The sequence below is a fragment of the Lolium perenne genome, chromosome 4 (genome assembly GCF_019359855.2).
Source record: "Lolium perenne isolate Kyuss_39 chromosome 4, Kyuss_2.0, whole genome shotgun sequence".
Classification (NCBI taxonomy): Eukaryota; Viridiplantae; Streptophyta; class Magnoliopsida; order Poales; family Poaceae; genus Lolium; species Lolium perenne.
Genome location: NC_067247.2, coordinates 74205203 through 74226667, shown reverse-complemented (window position 1 = coordinate 74226667; position 21465 = coordinate 74205203). Strand labels below are relative to the sequence as shown.

General features: G+C 50.2%; 1 protein-coding gene across 1 annotated transcript; it reads right to left on the bottom strand.

The window, feature by feature from the left end:
* Nucleotides 1-290: 290 nt before the first annotated feature.
* LOC127292970 (glycerol-3-phosphate acyltransferase RAM2) lies at nt 291-2083 on the bottom strand. Its single transcript, XM_051322521.2, has one exon. It carries the CDS (start codon nt 2003-2005, stop codon nt 476-478), a length of 1530 nt encoding a protein of 509 aa, XP_051178481.1. The 5' UTR covers nt 2006-2083; the 3' UTR covers nt 291-475.
* Nucleotides 2084-21465: the final 19382 nt, after the last annotated feature.

Below are 21465 nucleotides of genomic sequence, written 5' to 3'. Positions count from 1 at the left end.
GGGTAAGGCCCATGTGCAAAGTCGGTGACCCCTACCAATTAGGATTCGGTGCCCATGAGCGGACGTACCTACGAGGCTCACCGTCTAGCAAGTGGCTCTGTAAATTTAGCTAGCGGTCGTCAAGTGTGGCTACTAGGGCCACCGGATGGTTTTAACATTCCTGTGCAAGCTATTGTTGTTAATCAATAAGGAACGACCGAATTCTCAAAAGAAAAAAAAAACCTGTGAGTCAAATTGCCGGGCTATGACTCACGCCAAAACACTTTGTTTAACTCCCCCCCCCCCCCCCCTTCTCTAAAAATGAGTGATCTCATGATGAATTCACACAACAAAAATAAATATTACATTACAACATCACACATCAGAGTATCAGATCAACGGTCGAAATAGGAGGCATAGGATTTGTCCCCTAGCTATTATACAGTATGCATTTTAATCAGTGAGTGATCTATTTTTAATTAGCCTTCATGCTTTCTTAGGAACCCATGAACTTTTTCTTGTCGATGTTGGGCTTGGAGACGACAGAACCGTCGTTGCCCGCGAGTGCCTTGTACTTGTCCTTCCTGGTGAAGCTGGTGCACTCATAGGAGAGCGTGGAGGCGATGAGTCTCTGAATATAGTTGGCCACCTCGTGGCTGGTCTTGCCGCCCTTGCATGTGAGCTCATGGGGGAGCTTGTTGAGGAAAGTCACCACGTAGCCCGGGCTCGGGTTCATGAAGAAGTAGAAGGGGTCGAGCCCCTTCCACCCCCGCGCCGTCGTGCCGTGGAACATGCTCATCTGGTTCTCCATCGCCACCGGCACGATCTCGTCAGTAAGCTCCGCGAACAGCGCCGAGAACCGTAGCAGGAACGGCTCCCGGCACGTCGTGCCCTCGGGACAGATCACCAGGTCGCCCTCCTGGAGCAGCCGCCGGATCATGGCCGCGTCCGCCGCGCGGTCACGGGTCAGCCGCACCGTGCGGATCGGCGACAGGAGCTCGGACAGCCGTGAAACCGAGTAGGTGACTGCGGTGATCGGCCGACCGAGGGCGGTGGAGAGGAAGATGGGGTCAAGGAGGGTGCGATGGGAGCAGATGAATAGCACACCGGTCTGGCCGGTTTCACGGCTTGCTGGTGGTGGCGGGTTGCCCTTGACGGTGACGCGCACGCCGAGCGCCATGAAGGCGTGGTACACAATGCGCATGGGCAGGAGCGAGCCCGCGGCGATGCGGAGGCAGGAGAGCACGAACCCGATGGGGATCCAGAGCACGGTGAGCAGCGCGAGCGCCGGGGACGGCTTCTGCACGATCCGTCCGTCGTGGAAGATCACCGGCTTCGGCAGGTCCTCCCGCGGTACGGGCCTCAGCTTCGGCGCCGGGGGCACCACGTACCCTTCCTTGCACAGCCGCATGAACGGGTAGTCCGTCTTCCTGTCGCCGAGGCCGATCTCGGGCGTGGCATCGCCGAACGCCTTCCGGAGCGCGTCGGCCTTGTTCTCGCCGACGAGCACGCCGGGGGAGCGGACGAGCCCGGTGGCCCTGTCGCCCCAGACCAGGAGCTCCGTGCCGAGCACGGCGTCGGCGCCGACGTACTCCTTGAGGAAGGCCTCGACCATGATCCTGGGGTTGGCGGTGAGCACGAACCGACGCCCGCACGACGAGAACACGCGCCACGACTCCGGGTGGAGGTCGGAGCAGTAGAACTTGGGTAGCACGGCGCGCGCGACGCCCTCGACGTCGGCGATCTTGACGCCGGTCGTGGACGCGAAGATGAGCACCTGGATGCCCGCCGACTCGGACACGAAGTAGTAGAGGAGCCCCGCGGGCGGCGCGAGGAGGATGAGCAGCAGGAGCCGGAGCAGGCCGCCCGTCTCGAAGGCCATGTGCGCGAAGTACGGGAAGGAGCTGCGGCCGCACAGGAGCGTGCCGTCCAGGTCGGCCACCACCGTGTCGCCGCTCCGGTCCGCGGAGGAGCACTTGTCCACCGTCGGGAACGGTGACGGGGCCATCGTCTCGGTGCCCCCCATGACTACCTAACAGTTTCTTGCTCTGTGCTAAGATAAAGAACACAACAAGCCGCGTCGTATCTTGTTATGTTTTCCTGTCTGCTGTGGAGTCTGCGTGAGAGCTCTGCACTTTCACCGTGGCTGCTTATATACAGGTGCCAAAGGGGCAATTACGAAGCGCAGACGACAAAGGAGAATTGGTTCTGACGTGTGTGGACGAAACTGAGGAGAGAATTAGTTGACAGATAATTACAAGTGTATTACGTCGTCAGGTGTCGTAAACTTTCCGATGTTCCAAGGGAGTGGCTTCTTCGGAAGCACCGTGCGGCGTTGTCTCACATGGTCCGAGGACTTCGGCATGGCCGCCAGTAAAAGCGAGGCGGGAGAAAAGAAATCGGGGGCGGCGAGAGCTCCACGTTGGTGAATTCTTGTTGTGTTGGTTGAAGCCTTAAGTCGAAGGCGACAGGTGCTGTACAAATTAGTTTTGCTTAATTTGATGTGCCGTAACAACATTTTCAACAGACGATGAATAATATATCACTTGAGCAATTATACATCACATTGTTGTGCAGTTTTTCAGTTTTTATATTACCCGAATTTCTATACATCACCTGTCATGTGAATATGCTTCAGCAGATGATGTGCTACAAAAATTTAAACAAAAGTTCAAATTTTGGCACATTTCAAATGAAATTTAAACTTTGGCACATATTAAACATCGACAACGCGACACAGACACTCGATTATACTAGACTATTGACACACGACACTAGATTACTTGACTCTCGACAACTAACACTCGGTACTGCATCATCGACACTTGATCTTCAACCTAGAATCTAGTCTCTGAATTAGTCATCCTTTGACTCCTCAAAAGACGAAGGGCCGAAGATGGAACACTGGCGGCCGCATCAGCTGCAGCTTGCTTGCCGGCCAGCTGGGCATAGTATTCAAGCTTCGCCGCCACGTGCTCCTAGTGAGTGGCACGGGATTCTGCCATGGCAGCCTCATTGGTCTGCCAGATGGACATGTGCATGTATTGGCAGCAAGCTTGCCGCTCCTCGTCGCGACGCATCGCCTAGAACAACAGTGCCATGAAATCTGCCTCATCCCGGCTTTGGACGTCAGGGAGGTTCACAGGCCCGCGAGGGCTGTCGAGCCGCCATACCGTGGCGTTGTACGCGCGGGTGGCGAAGTCTGACGTCTTGAAGGTTCCTAGCCAGAGCCGCTCGTCGCTGCGGGTGATTTCGGTGGCTCAGTGGCCGGAGGGCCACAACCACCCGGCGATGAAACGGGCGCTGCTCCGAACGCGACGCGGTGGCGGTGGAGAGGTGATTATTTGGGGGAAACAGTTACACGCGGTGCTGCGTGGCCTGATCTACAAGCGACGCGACAGGCAGAGACGGGAACGCGGGAGCAGGGTGCGCGCGCAGAAGAAGACAAAGTGGCGGCTGGACGGATGCGCTCGACCGTTTTTATACGATACATCACCTATTGCCTGTAAAATTTCTTGCTTATTTTTTGCCACTACACCATGTGTTGGAGCCATTTTTTGAGACCTAAGGTGATGTAAACAACAATTGTTTTACATCTTCATCTTCTATCATCTTGAGCTAGGAAACTAACGTCTTTGAGCTATGAGACGGAGGGAGTATTAAAGATGGTCTAACAACGTAATTTACTTGCTCACGTATCCTCCTTTTCCGGTTACGGAGAAACATATATCGGTCGCGGTTGGACAACTCTATCAAGGCCAACCCGAAGCAGGGCAACGGCCGTTTGGATGTCGGTACACTTGATGTCTAGCTGCCTACCCGATATGAACGCCTGAATTGGTGGTTGCCGCGGTCCGGCCTGCTCGGTCGGGGCGGGGCGGCACAGGTTGCAGTCGAGACGGCGCGTCCCTTCTTGACTTCCTGCTGTACGCTGCCACAAATATCGTCGTCCCTTCTCTCTCTCACCTCTCACTATATTTCCATCAACGACGGTTCTTGTGTTTTCAAAAAAAAAAAATCAACGACGGTTCTTGTCCATCGACGACGACCAGCGTACGGCGATGACTGCTTTATCTAGGGCGGTGAGTCAAGTTTGACTACTCCGTTCATCTATGACGTGGTTGCAACCCTTTCTAACATGCGGCATCAGTGGCCGTAAGCACTCTAAAACCTAGGTTAGGATGAAGTGGTTTAATCGTCTTCGGCCGAAACGAGGTCATGATGCGGGTCCACCAAAAACAGGCGGAAGTTACTCTGGAGGCGATCGAGTGGCGATCGTGCTAGGGCTAGGGTTTTCCCCTTGAGGGTGGTGTTTCTCGACGGCGGATCAGATCTTGACGGCAAGTTCTGCTCTGCGCGGTGAGGTGTACGGCTTCTCCGGTCGTGCTACTCGGAGGAAGCTGTGTGTTCGCCATGTCTTCACCACCCCGTGCGGCGACGAGAGGGGGCGGTCCATCTAGGACGCCATCACGTTCTCCGGCGAAGGGATCTGGGGACGACCTGGCGGCGGGATTGTCAGCAAAATTGGGCGATCTTCTGCTGACTGAGAAGGAGGCCTCGGGCCTGATTGTTGGAGGTGTCGATGCTTCCATGGCGCCGCGCCCTAGATGGGCGGCGGTGGGCAAGGTTTGCGCCCCAAGGAAGTTGGTGATTGGAGCTTTGGAGAGAGCGATGGAGAGGGCGTGGGGTCTTCATCGGCCTGCGCAGTTCCGGGACATTGGAGATAACAGATTTGTGGTAAGGTTTTCATCCGAAGGTGATTGGTATCATGCTATGAACAATGGTCCGTGGCAGTTTGATTTTAATGCTGTCTTGCTGAAGAACTATGCTGGATCTGTGCGGCCATCTGATATGACTTTTGATACTATGGAAGTTTGGGTTCGTGTGCTCGATCTCCCCATGGACATGATGAACAGAATTTTCGGCAAACTCATTGGGGACTGGGTTGGGAAATACATCACAGTGGACGTGGACAAAGATGGCATAGCCTGGGGGAAGGAGCTTAGAATACGTGTGGAAATCAGGGTTGATCAGCCTATTCTCCGAGGTGTCAGTCTGAGGGAGAGTAAAGAGGATGTGGAGGGTACTTGGTTTGACTTGAAATACGAAAAAATCCCTCACTTCTGCTTCGATTGTGGGCGCATTGTGCACCCGGGAGGTTCATGTCCTGCAGAAAGGGAAGAGATGAAACAGTGGGGTGAGTGGCTCAGAGCTTCACCTAGGAGAAACCAAAAACCTCCTGCGCCGTCTAGGCAGTCTTTCTCGTCAGGGAGCTATGGAAGCTACTCTATGGGCTCCGACACACGAGGCAGAGGTGGGGTGACGGTAAGAGATCTGCCATCACGGCGGAACCTGATGAGGGATGAGGTCTACTCGAGTTCTTCCCGCACTGGCGGTAAGGAGTCGGGTTACGAAGCTATGGATGTAACGAGCCCTGACAAACGCCACCGGGCGAGGGCGGATGAGCAGTACTCTGGTCCAGTCAATGTGGGCACGGCCCCGAGGAATGCTAGGCAAGGAACCTTCACTAGACGCCCAAGGACAGCCACTGGCACCAACAAGCCTGGCTCCTCCCAGGTCCCCTTGAGCTCTTTGCCTAAGAAGAGGGGTCCAAAGCAAGTTTGGGTTCCAGTACCGGTGCAGGTGGTGGGTGAGGGTGCCACCGAGAGTGCGGGCAAGCGGCAGCGTACAGCTTCTGTTTTTGACAGAATTGAGGAACTCACCGGTGAATATGATGGGGGTCAGCGATCAAACTCAGTTTTCAATAGACTAGAGGATCCAGTGGGAACGAAGGAGGGAGAACATGGGGCATCAGGTTTCAACAGAAGGGCAAATACAGCGGCGGTCCCCGAGGCTCGGGGCCGCCGAGAGCAATGAATCTCCTAAGCCTTAACTGCCGTGGTCTGGGGTTGGACGCGGCGGTAGGCGAACTACGAGACTTGTGCAGGTCTTACAACCCAGCGGTGGTGTTTTTAAGTGAAACAAAAAAATCAGCGAAAGCGATGGAGAAGATAAGGTGGAGTCTAGGCTTCAGAAATGGTGTTGCAGTAAGTTGTACGGGACGAAGTGGCGGCCTTGCTTTGTGGTGGAGGGAAGGGGTAGACGTCTCAGTTCGGCCATGGTGCCAATATTACATTGATGCTGAAATAAAATTCGAGGGGAAGAACTGGCGTTTTACTGGCTGCTATGGTGAACCACGTTCCGAGCTGAGGAGCAAAACGTGGGAGGCGATGAGATACCTTAAGTCCCAGGATGACTTACCTTGGCTGTGCGCTGGCGATTTCAATGAGATCACTAAGGGGGAGGAACAGCTAGGAGGTAACCCGCGCAATGAACATCAAATGGCAGGTTTTCGTGAATGTCTGTTGGATTGCGGGCTTACTGATCTAGGGTATAAGGGATATGAGTTCACCTGGAATAATAGAAGAGTTGGTGCGGAGAACATTCAGGTTAGGCTTGACCGAGGTACGGCGACAGCGCCGTTTCTATCGCTGTTCCCACTTACTGAAGTGGAACACATAGCTACTGAAGAATCGGACCACATGGCTCTGCTGATTAGAGTGCTGACCGAACCCAAGCAACGTCTACCATCCTGTTCCAGGGGGTTTAAATTTGAGGAGATGTGGCTGAAGCATGACAATTATGAAGAGATGATCCAAGAGGCGTGGGCAAAAGGGGAAACAAATGAGCAAGGTCTGTGTGGGCTGTGGTCAAGACTCCTTGGGGTCACTCGAGACATGCAGAAGTGGAGCTATGAGACTTTTGGGTCAGTCCGAGCCGAAATGAAGCGGTTACGGGCAAAGCTTGATGCGGCACGTACTGCTGCTAGAGCTACTGGCACCTCACAGGAGGTTCAGGAAATTGAGCATGAAATGCATGATCTATTTGAGAAGGAAGAAATTATGTTCAGACAGAGATCACGCCAGGACTGGCTGCAGGCAGGTGACCGAAACACTAAATTTTTCCAGAACAGGGCGTCTCACCGGAGACGTAAGAACACAGTCAGATCCCTTCGGAAGAGCGATGGTTCTTTGTGTAAAACGGATGAGGGCATGAGACAAATGGCACTGGCCTTTTATAATAACCTGTACTCGTCAGAGGGATCAACGAACAGTGATCAGGTGCTAAATCTTATTCAGAGCTTTGTCACAAATGAAATGAATGTGTCACTCACGGCCCCGCTATCCGATAAGGAGATTGAAGAGGCCTTGTTTCAAATGGGGCCGACCAAGGCCCCTGGCCCAGATGGGCTGCCGGCGTTATTCTACCAACGACACTGGTCGTTTTTAAAAAGCTTCGTCTGCCGCGCGGTTAGGGATTTTGTAGAAGGAAAGGAATGCCCAGAGGATTTTAATGCTACTATACTTGTACTGATCCCGAAGATCAACAATCCCGAGTTCCTCACCCAGTTTCGGCCGATCAGCTTATGTAATGTATTATACAAAATTGCGGCGAAGGCACAGGCCAACAGATTGAAGAAAATTCTCCCAATTTTGATATCCGAGGAACAGAGTGCTTTTGTTCCGGGCAGGCTTATCACTGATAATGTGTTTATTGCTTATGAGTGTGTGCATGCCATCAGGAGGAGGAAGAGGAAGAAGCCGTTATGTGCGGTGAAACTCGATATGATGAAGGCCTACGACAGAGTTGAGTGGGTCTTCCTGGAACAAATGATGCTAAAAATGGGGTTTGCACCGAGTTGGGTCAGTATGATCATGCGGTGTATTAGTTCAGTGACCTTCTCTGTCAAGTTGAATGGTGGGGTCTCGGATACTTTTACTCCCTCGAGGGGCCTGCGCCAGGGGGACCCGCTATCGCCGTACTTATTTTTATTTTGTGTGGAGGGTTTCTCAGCTCTCCTTCGACAGGCACAACAGGAGCGGCTCCTGGCTGGGGTCGGCTTTGGGTCAACGGGGCCGAACATTACTCATTTGCTTTTTGCGGACGATAGTGTTGTGTTCTTGGAGGCAAATTCTGCTAACATGACGGCCCTGAAGAGTGTGCTTCAGCAGTATGAGTCTTGCTCTGGGCAGCGAGTGAACATGCAGAAATCCTCGATTTTCTTTGGCAAAGGATGCACGGATGAAGTCAAGGACGAGTTGAAAAACGTCATTGGTATTTCATGTGAAGCGCTGTCGGAAAAGTATCTAGGTCTCCCGACACAGGTTGGTAGATCCAAGGATGGTGCTTTTCGGCATTTGCCAGAGAGGAAATGGGCTAAAATTAGTGGCTGGAAGGGACAGGGCTTGTCAAAGAAGGGAAAGGAAATTCTAGTGAAATCCGTTCTGCAATCAGTTGCTACATACCCTATGGGTTGCTTCCAGCTTTCCAAATCCATGTGTGATAAATTAAAATCCATTGACTCTCGCTTCTGGTGGGGAGATGCCGATGGGAAAAGAAAGGTCCATTGGGTAGGCTGGGACAAAATGTGTGTGGCCAAGAGCAAGGGAGGGATGGGATTCAGAAACTATGTGGATTTCAACCAAGCTCTGCTTGCAAAACAGGCTTGGAGGCTAGTGACAAACCCGACCTCCTTATGTGCCAGGGTTCTCCAGGCGAGATATTTCCCAAAAAACAGCTTTCTGAAAGCGAATTGCCCCAAGAGCGCCTCATACACGTGGAAGAGTATCATACATGGTAGGGAACTTCTTAAGGAAGGTCTCATCTGGAGGGTAGGTAATGGAAAGAATATTGCAGTGTGGGATGACAATTGGATCCCAAGAGCAAGCATTCAACGTCCACTGGGACACCTTCCAGATGCTGTGGTAAATTCAGTGGAGGACCTCCTGTTGCCGGATGGACAGGGGTGGAACGAGCAAAAATTACGAGCTACGTTTTTTGAAGTTGATGTCAGCGACATTCTGAAAATTCCCATTGGAAGGGCCGGAACAGACGACTATATTGCATGGAACTACACAAAGAATGGGATGTTTAGTGTGCGCTCGGCATATCACCTGAAAACACAGCTCAATTCTATCCGAACTGGGAGTCCAAGCTCCTCTATGTCTAGCGCCGAGCACCGCGGCTGGCTCGCCCTTTGGTCCGCAGAGGTTCCGGGGAAAGTTAAGGTGCATAATTGGCGCCTAGCTAGAAATGGGCTGGCAGTGGGCGTGGAACTACAGCGTCGGAAGATCAAGACAGGAGTGACTTGCGTGGTCTGTCATCGGGAAGAGTCTCTGGTACACAGATTTTGGCTGTGCCCGCACTCTGCTCGCGTGTGGGAGCTGCTGCGAGAGCAAACGGGACTGCGCCTGGTGTCGCCTCCGGATAATTGTGCACCTCAACGTCTTCTCCAAGCCTGGTTGCTTGAGCAGTTTGGGCGTCTGGATGAAGGGGAGCTATGTCTGATGCTGATGACAATTTACCAGCTCTGGCTTGCGCGCAATGAGGCAAGGGAGGCTGTCCAGATAGAAGATCCAAACTGCACTGCCAGGCGATCGTTCTTCTTACTGGAGGAATGGACAAACTCCCGAACCTCGAGTCCGGTCCATCAAGCGGGACGTGTGGAGCACTGGCTTCCACCTGCGCAGGGCTGGACCAAAATCAACGCTGATGGAGCCTTTAACAGGGATTCAGGTCACGGGGGTTGCGGTGTGGTCTTACGAGATCACCATGGCGGCTTTCTAGCAGGAGCGTGCCGTTTTTTCCCGTCAGTGTCTGACCCAGAACAGGCCGAGCTGTTAGCTTGTCGGCGGGGTTTGGAGGTGGCAAGGGAGCTGGGCTTGGAGAAGGTGCTGCTGGAAACGGACTGCGCTGCTGTGGTGTCAAAACTGCACGGCAAGGAGATGGATCGATCCATCTATGGGCCACTTGTGGAGGAAGTGAAGCTGATGCTCCAGGAGTTTGCTGAAGCTGAAGTTGGGCATGTACGGCGTGTGTGTAATGGCGTCGCGCATTGTTTAGCAAAGTTAGGCTGCGCTAATAAGTTGTGTCAAACTTGGCTTGGTGTGCCGCCGGGGTCTATTGTAGACTGTTTGGCTTGTGATTCTGCCAGTTTATAATAAAGCGCAGCAAAATTCTCAAAAAAAGAAAGGATGAAGTGGTTTAGATCGTGGCGATGGTTGTCACGGTTGATTAGTTCAGATCCATGAGTAGATCCTATTTGTGCATTAGGATGGCATGCAAAGGTATATTCGAGGTTGTGTTCAGTTAGACCACCAGTAAATTAGTTTGATTTCATGATGCTTGAGGCCACCAAGGCAAGTATCCTTGGTCCATCTACTTACCGTTGTATGCCGTGATGTGTAGGTTGCTTCAGTGGAACAATGTGTATGTTGTTTTCCAATGGTGTCGACGATTAAGAATGGCGTGGTTGATCTGACAACGATGGCGCTACCGGGGTTTTGCTAGGTGTGACGAGTGTGAGTATGGGTTCTATCTATCCACATTGTCGCCACATTATGCATTTTTTATCAAGCTCATATTGGTTTAAATTGTTTGTTGGTCGATGATTGTAAACTAGTAGAATATTTTGAAGAGCTCGGATGGGCTAAATTACATTCTTTTCCATTATGATTGGCTCTTTGCACAAATATTGCATCTGCACAAGGCACGACTTCTGCATTTCATGCCATTCTCGATGATTACACTGGGACAATGATAAGTGGCATCTAGAAGCACATCAATTCTTCCTGCTACCGAACACCTTGGACCATCTCTCTATAGCGTTGTGCTGCTTGCTTGTATGAGGCATTGTTACGTAAGCCGCAACTTTAGTTGAGGCCATGTATGTATATCTTCATCTGAGCCTTCTGAGGCCATGTGTTCTCTTCTTTTTGTCATTGGGAGAATAAGTAGAAGCTTGGGGATGAATCCTCTCAGCATAACAGGGGAGAAAAAAACTAAGAATAACCCTATAAATAGTAGTACTGACAAAAGGAGGAGGCCGCTGAAGGTTGGCCACTTCAACGTGGAGGTAACCACTTACCATATCGCAGAGGTGTTGCTAGCAGCTCAGTTGGGATGTTTGCCGCCTTACCACCGCTAGGTGGTCAATTTACTAGGAATAAAATTCGTTCACGGCACCTATATTTAGAGGGCAAAATCATTATGATCACCAACTTTTGGAATACACAATGTACGGTACCTAAATACGACTTAGTGTTCATCTAGATCACTAGCTCGCCGTAGAGTGTTGTATTTGCTGATGTGGCACTTTGTGGATCCCATAGGTCAGCCTCTAACCATCTGTGTGGGGCTATTTTAGAGTAATAAAAATGCAAAGGGCTGAATTGAAAAAAAAGCAGAGATGAAGTCTTCTCCTCCACGGTTTCATCCCCTCCTCTCGTAGTCCAGTCTAATCTGGGAGAATTTATAATTTGCCACGCATTAATTCAGACCTTTATAATTTGCCACATTTTACTTAGGCTTCTACAAATTGCCACACATCAGATTGTTTCCTTGATAATTTTCCCTTTTTTCCTTTTACAGGTATATTCACTTTTTAAACTCTCAAATATGAAATGAAATACGGCACGTTGGTACGGCTTGGCCAAATGAAACCTGATCATGATCTGGTTGATCGGGGAAAAACCGAGGGGAAATAGAGGTTAGGGGAAAATAGAGGAGCTAGGGCGGGAGTGCCGCCGGCCACCTGACCACCACGAACGCAGCAGTGTCGCCGCCGCAGGCCACCAGACTACCACAGTATGCAGAAGCAGCGGCGCCGCCGCTCGCCGAACTACCACGGATGCAGCCATGATCGGCGACCATGAACAGCAGCCACAATCGAGAAGGTGACACTAGGATCTCTGCTAGTTAGTAATGCAGTAATGATCTTAGAGATTGATTTTAGACCTTGAGTAGAATATATCTGCTGGATCTGGTAGCTGGTATTCAACGCATTCGTGGCCTGATCATTCGTGGCCTGATCATGTTGCCGACATTAGCCGAGCAACTTTCGTACGACCTGAACTGAACACATCATACAAACTGAACTGTACACGTATCTTTTGCTTTCTTGCTAGCTGAAGTTTTCTATGATTGCATGAACTGTTCAGCTTTCAATACTTAGAGATAATTCTCATTGTTTTACTTAAGTTTTTTTAACTATCTTATTTGAATCAAATCTTATTTGCAATAATGCATGATTACACTATCTTTAAATTAATTGGTGCTCCAGAACCAAATTATTACTGGGCTGTTTTGATTACCTACTTGCTATCTTCAATGTATGAGTGTACTAATAATATTTTGCGGGCTTCCTGCTCACTTTTGTTTCCTCACAAACTGAATATTGCTATTTTGTTTTTGAGTAGGGTATCGACGACGGATACTACGGACTTGGCTAATTCGAATATTGTCCAATCCAATGATGGAAGTAGTTTGATGGAAAGAGTCATTGATTGGTCCCAGATTAAGATAGAACTTGTGATTCAAGATATAAAACTGATGTTCCTATAGCAGAAGAGAACTTGTTCTTGATGCCTGAAATTAATGATAAATTCAGGCATCGAGAAGCTATAACCGGTGCAGCTATCAAAGCTTACATTGCAAATATCAATGCTTGTATGGATGATATTGATGAGGATTTACTTTCTGATGCAGCTATCCCTGTGTCTAACCATATGCCCGAAGACAATCATTTTTGGTAAGACAAAGAACATCATGAGATAGAGGAAGGTTCCTTGGTTCCTTCGATGGACGAGTTCATGAAGCTCTTGAGAACATTTCCTATTAGAGGCAAGTTTAACATTCAGATACAGGATAGTGACACTACTCGATTTATAGGTCACTATAAAGGAAAATATGTAATTGGAGAATAATGGCTAGGACAACGGAAGATGGAAAAAATAGTCAGGGTATTAACTTATGTACCATCAACATTTGATGTTATATGTTGCAACTATTTTGTAAATTTACAGGTTAAAGCCTCATAATTGTTCATCAATAGCTGAAGTGATTTAAAGCATGGTAGACCAAGCATGGGTGGCAGAAAAGTCAATGGGCATACTTCAAGCTGAAGCCAAACTCGCAAAAAGGTTTAAAGTCGAGTACAAAGTTACTACTGGGTATCAGACTATTTGCGGGGCCAAAGAAAAATCCATGAAAAAATTATATGGTACATAGGGAGAGAGATTTCAAAATCTATGAAACTTCAACGCTGAAATTGAGAAGAGATCCCTGGATAGCATTGTAGAGGTTCATGTAAAGCATGAAGGAGCAAAAGTGTATTTCTGCAAAAAAATTAATGGCGGTAAAACCATGCATTGACAGCTTTTTAAATGGTTGTAGACCATATGTCAACATAGTCTCCACCTTTATGAACGGAAAATGAAATGGCCATTTAGCGGGATGTACATCACTAGATGGACATAACTGTATATTTAATTTGGCATTTGGAATCTTTTCTTCAGAGATTGGGGATAACCGGACTTGGTTTATGCAACAACTAGGGGGCAATAGGACATCTTCAAAATCTAGCTATCTCTACAGAACTACAGATGCATGCAAAGGGTTAGGGAATGCCGTTAAAAAGTTTTTTCTCAAGCTGAGCAAAGGGAATACTTTAGGCATTTAATGGGAAACTTAAAAAAAAGTTTCATGGAAAGTTTTTGGTGGCCAGCAGCCAAGGCTTATCGTGTAGAAACATTTAACCACCATATGTCCAAGGTATTTGAAGCTAAACCCGAAGTAGCTACCTACTTGAGTATTTTATCATAACTTGGAGATGCGATTTCAACATGAAAATAAAATGTGATTACATTTAGAACAATCTAGCTGAGAGCTTCAGTAGCTGGATTAAGAAGAATGAAGGACCTTCCCCCAGATGAGCTAGCAGACTCACTAAGAGAGAAAATCATGAAACTTTTTCATAGGCGGAGAGAGGTTGGGAAATTGCGGCATGGAATTATACTACCTGCTATCATTTTTAACAAATAAATAATAGGACTAGAGAACTTTGTCATTTGGATGTTGGAATATCAACATGGGAAAGTTGTGAGGTCAAGGATACGAACAATAATAACCTTAGGCATGTTGTGAAGATAGGTAGTCATGAGTGCACTTGCCTAGAATGGCAGAACACCGGGAAGCCTTACGATTATGCACTTGCATTCCTTATAGGGACCACAAATACAAACTTCCATCCATATGTGCATGAGTACTACTCAGTGCGTATGTTCCGGGCAGCTTATGCTGGAGAGACTGAACCTATCATAGACAAGTCGCAGTGGCCTTAGGTTACACTAGATTTCGAGATAGTGTCACCGATTTCAAAGAGACCCATTGGGAGACAGAGGAAACTGAGAATCAAAGATTGTCTTGAAGACGGTGGTGGTAGCAGTAGAGGGAAGAAAAAGGTAGATGGCAAAAGAAAAGAGCGGAGCAATGGTGATGAAGAGAAGGCACAAGAAAATGGTGTCAGAGGGAACACAAAAGAGAAAAAGAGATTTGGTGTCGTCCTATGCCGTGTAAGGCAGGGAGATTTAATCTGCCTCCACAAGGCTTCCGACATTGGTCCAGTCGGTGTCGCTGGCGGGCATCAACTCTACGCCTCCACAACCATCATGGTAGGTGCATCGTCTGTGGTTTCCTCCGCGAGAAAGGTCGGAGCTCCTGCTGCGTCTGTGGTGGTGGCCCGGTGTGCTGCGTCCAGGGTGGTCCGGGAGGCAGTGACGGTCCAGCCCTAGCTCCTATGTTGTTATGTCACCTCTTTTTTCCCTCCTCTTATTTTCATGATCAACCAGATCATGATCAAGTATCATTTGGCAAAACGGTACCAACATACCATATTTCATAATGTATTTAAGAGTTTTAAAAAATGTAACAGGAGAAAAGGGCAAATTAGCAAGAAACAATCTAATCTGTTGCAAATTGTAGAAGTCTAACTAATGTGTGGAAAATTATAAAGGTCTAAACTAATGTGTGACAAATTATAAATTCTCTCGTCTAACCTTGTCGCTGCCGCCCCAGGCATCGTCTAACTCCGGTCCGTGCCTTCATGGCCCCGTCCCTTTTCTGGCGTGTCCCACCGCCTTTCCCCGACGGCGACCATCCCCATGTCCAGAAAAATGTTGTTGTGCCGGTGAGGAGCCTCGATCACGATCATCGCGCCTAGAGGCCCACCGCCCACCGGCCTCAACACTGCATCTTTATTCTTTTTTTAGGGGAGGATAATATGACGAGCAGAGCGAGGCCCATCTCCGGGTAGGCTTGAGACGAAGTGGATTCTGAAGCTAGCCCTTACGTCGTTCCCTGCAGGGACGCTACGGGGGGCGACCCCCCCCCCCCCCCCCCCTTGTAGGGATTGTCTCACCGCCAATATATACCTCTTGCAAACCGAGCGGCTAGGTTTTATCAGATTGTAAGATAATCCACGGCTTTTGTAAACACTCCCTGATATAGCGAAGTTTTGCCAGCTGTTGTCCGTAGTTTTTCCCCGATAGTTTCATGGAGAACAACTACCTCCTCTAGGGTGTGTCTTCTTCGCCGGTTGAGTAGGCCTTATCACATTATGAGCAATCCCAGTAATGCGATTAGTGGTTACCCTTTTGAAAATTTTGAATCTAACATTAAGAAAGAAAATTGGTCTATATTGTTGAATTTGCACCGCGTTCTCCTTTTTTGGAATAATAAGAGTGGTGACCCCAAAGTTCAACTTAAACAATGGTAACTCACCCTTTTGCAACTAAGCAAACAAGGCCATCAAATCACCCTTAATGACCTTCTAAAAAGTTTGGTAAAATTCCGCCAGAAAACCCATTTGGTCCCGGCACCTTATTATGCTCCATCTGAGAAATTGCATCTAACACTTCCTTCTCACTAAAGTCTGATGTAAAAATAACATTCTCCTCAACACTCAACAGAGAGTTGCGATATATAATTGTTCTGCTCTTCAATTAAAGAGAATTTATTTAGGACCGACGTACCAAACAATTTCTTATAGTATACTTTTAAATTTTCTTCCCCAACAATGGTTCCTTCATCCTATTCTTACTGGGTTTTCTTCTTCTTCCTTTGTTTCCCATTAGCAATGAGATGGAAATATTTAGTATTATTCTCACCTTCTTGAACATGTTTGACCTTAACCCCTTGAGCCCATCTTGTTTCCTCATCACGTCTAAGCTTGCAGACATGTTCATATATAGTTATAGTAGTAAATAATATATGGCAGATATATACGAGCTGTCTCATGCGACAACTAAATAAAGTCTAAAAGAAGCGACCAAATCTTCGAGGTCTTTAAATTCCTTCTTCTTCCATGACATAATTTTGCATTTTTTTAAGGCAGCTGAACATAGATAACAAACCACAAACCTGTAAATACCAACAAAAGTTTCCCATATAATTTGAGCCACAATACCAAGAGTACGTGCACACATGCAATCATTAAAATAGTTAATCAATATCGGCAAGAGTGCCAACCCTATTATGCCAGGGAAAAGCAGCCATGCAACTTGATCAACATCTCTGGGAAGTGAAGAGTACGAACCACCATCGTCGAGAATGTAGAAGTCGAGACAAATACTGCGAGTGTTAGACTGTATATAATGGCTTCCGTATATGTACATGTATTGTAACTCTTGTACTCTTGTACACTATAAATATAAACCAACGCCAACCCTATTGGGTGTTGAGCGTTCCCCAAATCCTTTGTCTCACATGGTATCAGAGCGGCGGGGGCGGCAGGGGCATCTAGCACATAAAGACCATCATGACTCCGACCTCTAAGAAGCACGTCCCGGGTAACTCGGTCCTTAACAAAAAAATGAAACGGGTGAAACTCAACAAAGACATTATTATCAATGGTAAGCCTTTTAACCGAAAGAAGATTACGAGTGACCGAGGGAACACGAAGAACATTACGAAGATGAACATGTCTAGAGGTATGAGAAAGGAGCGATGCCTGGCCAACATGGGAGATGCGCATACCTGTGCCGTCAGCAGTACGGACTTGGTCGTGGCCGGTGTAGGTCTCCCGAGGGTTGAGCCGAGAGAGCTCATGTGTCAGGTGATCAGAGGCACCCGTGTCCATGTACCAGGTCGCATCGACGGGATAGGTTGTAGTAGACCCGTGTGAGTGAGTCGCAAGAGCAGCTTGCTTCTCATTGCCGCTACCGTCATTCCCAATGCCCAAGAAGTCCTGCTTGAAGCGGCGATGACAACGAGAGGCGAGGTGGCCGGCAATGCCACAGAGCTGGCAGGGAGCCTTGGTGCCGCATGTGGTGCACACCCAGGACCGGCCACGTCCAGCCGTCGTGGTCGCGGGGCGCGGCTGCGAGGCCGGCTGCTTGGACGGCTGCGGAGGAGGCCCGCTGAGCGGGCGAGGCTGTGGCTGGTTGCGTCCGCCGCGGTACGCGGCATTGGCGGAGGCGTCAAAGGATGGACCATCCGGGCGGCGAGCTCCGAGGCGTTGCTCCGTGTTTAGGAGACGTGCATACAGATCATGGGCACTAATAGGATTAGTGCTATCTCGCCCTTCAACGTTCTCCACAAGAGAGTCATAGTCCTCGCCAAGGCCCTTAAGGATATACCCGATAAATTCAGAATCACGAAGGGGCTGACCAATAGAAGACAAGATATCAGCCAGCTCTTTAGCCTCATTGTAGTAAGCCGTCACAGATTTGTCCAGTTTCTTGAGATCACCAAGTTTGTTGCGAATGGCCATGGACCGTGCCATGGACTGAGAGGAGAAACTAGCATCAAGAGTACTCCAGGCTTGGTGCGAGGTGGCAGCGAAGAGAACCATGCCCGCCACAGTCGGCATAAGAGAAGACTGTATAGCGCTGAGAATAGCCTGATCCTGCGCCGTCCATTGCCGATGGGCCGGGTTTGGGAGAGCCATAGGTGTACCATCAGGAGCAAGCACATGCACCATAGGCGGTGGACACGGGACGGTGCCATCCACATAGCCGTCAAGGTAGTAGCTGCGCAGAAGGGGGAGCACTTGAGCTCGCCACACCAGGTAGTTGTCGGGGTTCAACTTGACTGTCACAAGATGTGCCAGATGTACTGGCGGCGGATCACGCACGGGTCCAGCCTCATGAGTGATAGGAGCAGGCGGCACATAGGCAGCCGAGGGCGTTGCCGAGGCCGAAGGTGGGGAGTGGACGCCATAGGCCATGGGCGGAGCGCCGTAGAACAGAGGCTGCCCATAGAGTCCCGCACCATACGGTATGGGTGACGTAGCCTGGGCAGCGGTTGACGAGGGGGCAGGCGCCGGGGCAGCAGCGAACGGAGCCAGGGCAGAGGTCCCTGGAGTCAGCGCGGGGACCGGAGAAGGCGCGCCCAGCGACGAAGAAGGGACCGCGATCGGCCCGGCCATGCCAGGCGATGATGAAGCGGCCGGTAGAGGGAACTGTCCGACCACAGCGGGCGCTGACGCAGCGGCCGAAGCAAACGGCCACGAAGCACGAGGGACGGCACCCATGTAGAGGCCCGCCGAGGTGGAGATCGGGGCGCCGCTAAGCGGCGGCGGCGTGCGACCGTCGAGAAGCGCCGCAAGGAACGGCGACACAAGGGGCCGCGACGAGGAGGAAGCCATCGCGGCGGTGGTGGAAGTGGTCGAGGCGGCAGGGAGCGTCGCGGCGGCGGCCGAGAGGGCGGCGGCGGCGGCGCAGGTGTTGGCAGCGGAAGACATGACCTAAACCTAGTCTGATGTGTTTACTGTCTTTCTTCAGTTCCAGGCACATGTTGAGCGCCTGCTCAAAACTAAAATTGTTCACGTACAGTCGGATTGGGGGGGCGAATACCGTAACCTCAACACCTTCTTTCAGACTCATGGGATAGCTCATCGTGTTGCTTGCCCTCATACACATCAGCAAAACGGTGCCGCTGAACGCAAGCACCGTCACATCGTTGAAACTGGCCTCACCTTGTTAGCTCATGCTTCTGTGCCTTTTCGCTTTTGGAGCGATGCCTTCACCACTGCATGTTATCTCATCAATCGCTTGCCCACACGTCTTCTTAGTATGAAGTCTCCAGTTGAGCTTCTCTTCCATGAGCCACCTGACTATAGCTTTCTCAAAGTTTTTTGGGTGTGCATGCTGGCCACATCTTCGTCCCTATAACAGTCGCAAGCTCGAGTTTCGCTCGAAAAAATGTGTGTTTCTTGGCTACAGTTCCATGCATAAGGGTTACAAGTGTCTCCATGTTCCGTCCAATCGTGTCTATATCTCTCGCGACGTTGTGTTTGATGAGTCACTGTTTCCTTTTGCCTTTCTTCCCATAGCCGAGTCCTATACACCGCCTACCACTTCATCTCCTGCGTTGCCTGGTCAATTTTTGGATATTGCGTATTCGCCTGTGTTGTTGTCTAACCATGGTGCAGGAATTGGTCGTGGTGCTCGCCTCGAGCTTCCGGATGCTGCCCCTTCTCCTGCTGCTCCCGCACCGGCTGTGTGCGATGCCCCTGCCGCGGACGACGATCGTCGCATGGGACATGCAGCGCCCTCGGTGCCTGTGCCGGCTCCCGCGCTGCTGCGTGCGGCGCCTGGGCCGCCCATCGGGACGTCGCCTCCCGCGTCGCCGCGGCAGTCTGCTGCTGGCCCGTCGCTCTTGGCGCCTCCATCGACTGGGCCGGCGTCTCCTCCGCCCAGCCCTGGGCCGTCGCCCTCAGCGCCCTCACCGTCCGCCCCGCCCACCCCACCGGCTGGGCCGACGCCGCAGGCCTCCCCTGCTCCGCCGTCGCCCGTGGCACCTTCTCCGTCGCCCCCGCCTGTGTCTTCTACGTCGACGACGCCGGATGCGTCTGCTTCTGTACCTCTACCTGCGCCTGTGCTTCATCGACCTCACACACGCAGCAAGAGCGGTATTGTTCGCCCTCGTGAGCGCACTGATGGCACTGTTGCTTGGCTTGCGGCCTGTCTTGCTCAGGCTACTGCTGATCCTACTGCGGAGCCTCGTCACTATACTGCTGCAATGCAAATTCCTCATTGGCGCAGTGCCATGGAACTAGAATATCAGGCCCTTCTCAAGAATGATACCTGGACTCTTGTTCCTCCCAAGCCAGGCGTCAACATTATTGATTGCAAATGGGTTTTCAAAGTCAAGAAGCATGCTGATGGATCCATTGAGCGGTACAAGGCGCGCCTGGTTGCAAAGGGCTTCAAGCAGCGCTATGGTCTTGATTATGAGGACACCTTCAGCCCAGTTGTGAAGCCTACTACCATCTGTGTGCTCCTCTCACTGGCTGTTACGCGTGGTTGGTCTCTTCGCCAGTTGGATGTGCAGAACGCTTTTCTGCATGGTGTCCTTGATGAGGAGGTTTATATGCGCCAGCCTCCTGGCTTTGCTGATCCAGACCGGCCTGCTCATCTCTGTCGCCTGGTGAAGGCTCTCTACGGCCTCAAGCAGGCTCCTCGCGCTTGGCATGCGCGTCTCGGTACAGCTCTACGAGCTCTTGGGTTTATTCCCTCTACAGCAGACACCTCCTTGTTTCTGTTTCAGCGACCCCAGGTTACTATGTACATCCTGGTTTATGTTGATGATATCATCCTTGTCAGTTCCTCGGTTACTGCTGCTGACCGTCTGGTGTCCTCTCTTCGGACAGCTTTTGCTGTGAAGGATCTTGGCAAGCTTCATTATTTCTTGGGTCTGGAGGTCACTCATGATGATACCGGCCTTTCTATGACACAGCAGAAGTATTCTGAGGATCTCCTGCGACGTGCTGGTATGCTTCAGTGTAAGCCTGCTTTCACACCTATGTCTGTGACTGATCCACTTACTTCTGATGATGGCACGCTTCTGTCTGCTGAGGATGCTACTGAGTACCGCAGTGTTGTTGGTGGTCTGCAGTATCTTACTCTCACTCGGCCTGACATATCTTATGCTGTGAACCGTGTTTGTCAGTATCTACATTCACCACGGGATACACACTGGACTGCTGTGAAGCGTATTCTGCGCTATGTACGCCATACGGCGTCCTATGGCTTGCGTCTCTCTTCTGCTTCTTCAGGCTTGCTTTCTGCGTACTCTGATGCTGATTGGGCTGGCAATCCTGATGACCGGCGATCCACGGGGGGATATGCAGTGTTCTTTGGCTCGAATCTGATTGCCTGGAGTGCTCGCAAGCAAGCTACAGTGTCCCGAAGCAGTACTGAAGCTGAGTATAAAGCTATTGGTGATGCTACAGCTGAGTTGATTTGGGTCCAGTCCCTACTGCGGGAACTGCGGGTTTCGCAGTCTCAGTCTCCTATTCTTTGGTGTGATAACATCGGTGCAACCTATCTGTCTTCTAATCCAGTATTTCATGCCCGAACGAAACACATCGAAGTTGACTATCACTTTGTGAGGGAACGTGTTGCACGGAAGCTACTGCGAGTCAGGTTTATCTCTTCTAAGGATCAACTTGCAGACATCTTCACAAAGCCGCTGTCCTTGCCGTTGTTTCAAGGCTGTAGGCGCAATCTTAACCTGTTGGATGTTCGATGACATGGTTAAGATTGAGGGAGGGTGTTAGACTGTATATAATGGCTTCCGTATATGTACATGTATTGTAACTCTTGTACTCTTGTACACTATAAATATAAACCAACGCCAACCCTA

Coding starts and splice junctions, on each gene's coding strand:
- LOC127292970 (XM_051322521.2), bottom strand. CDS start 2,005: ATGGGGGGCACCGAGACGATGGCCCCGTCACCGTTCCCGACGGTGGAC.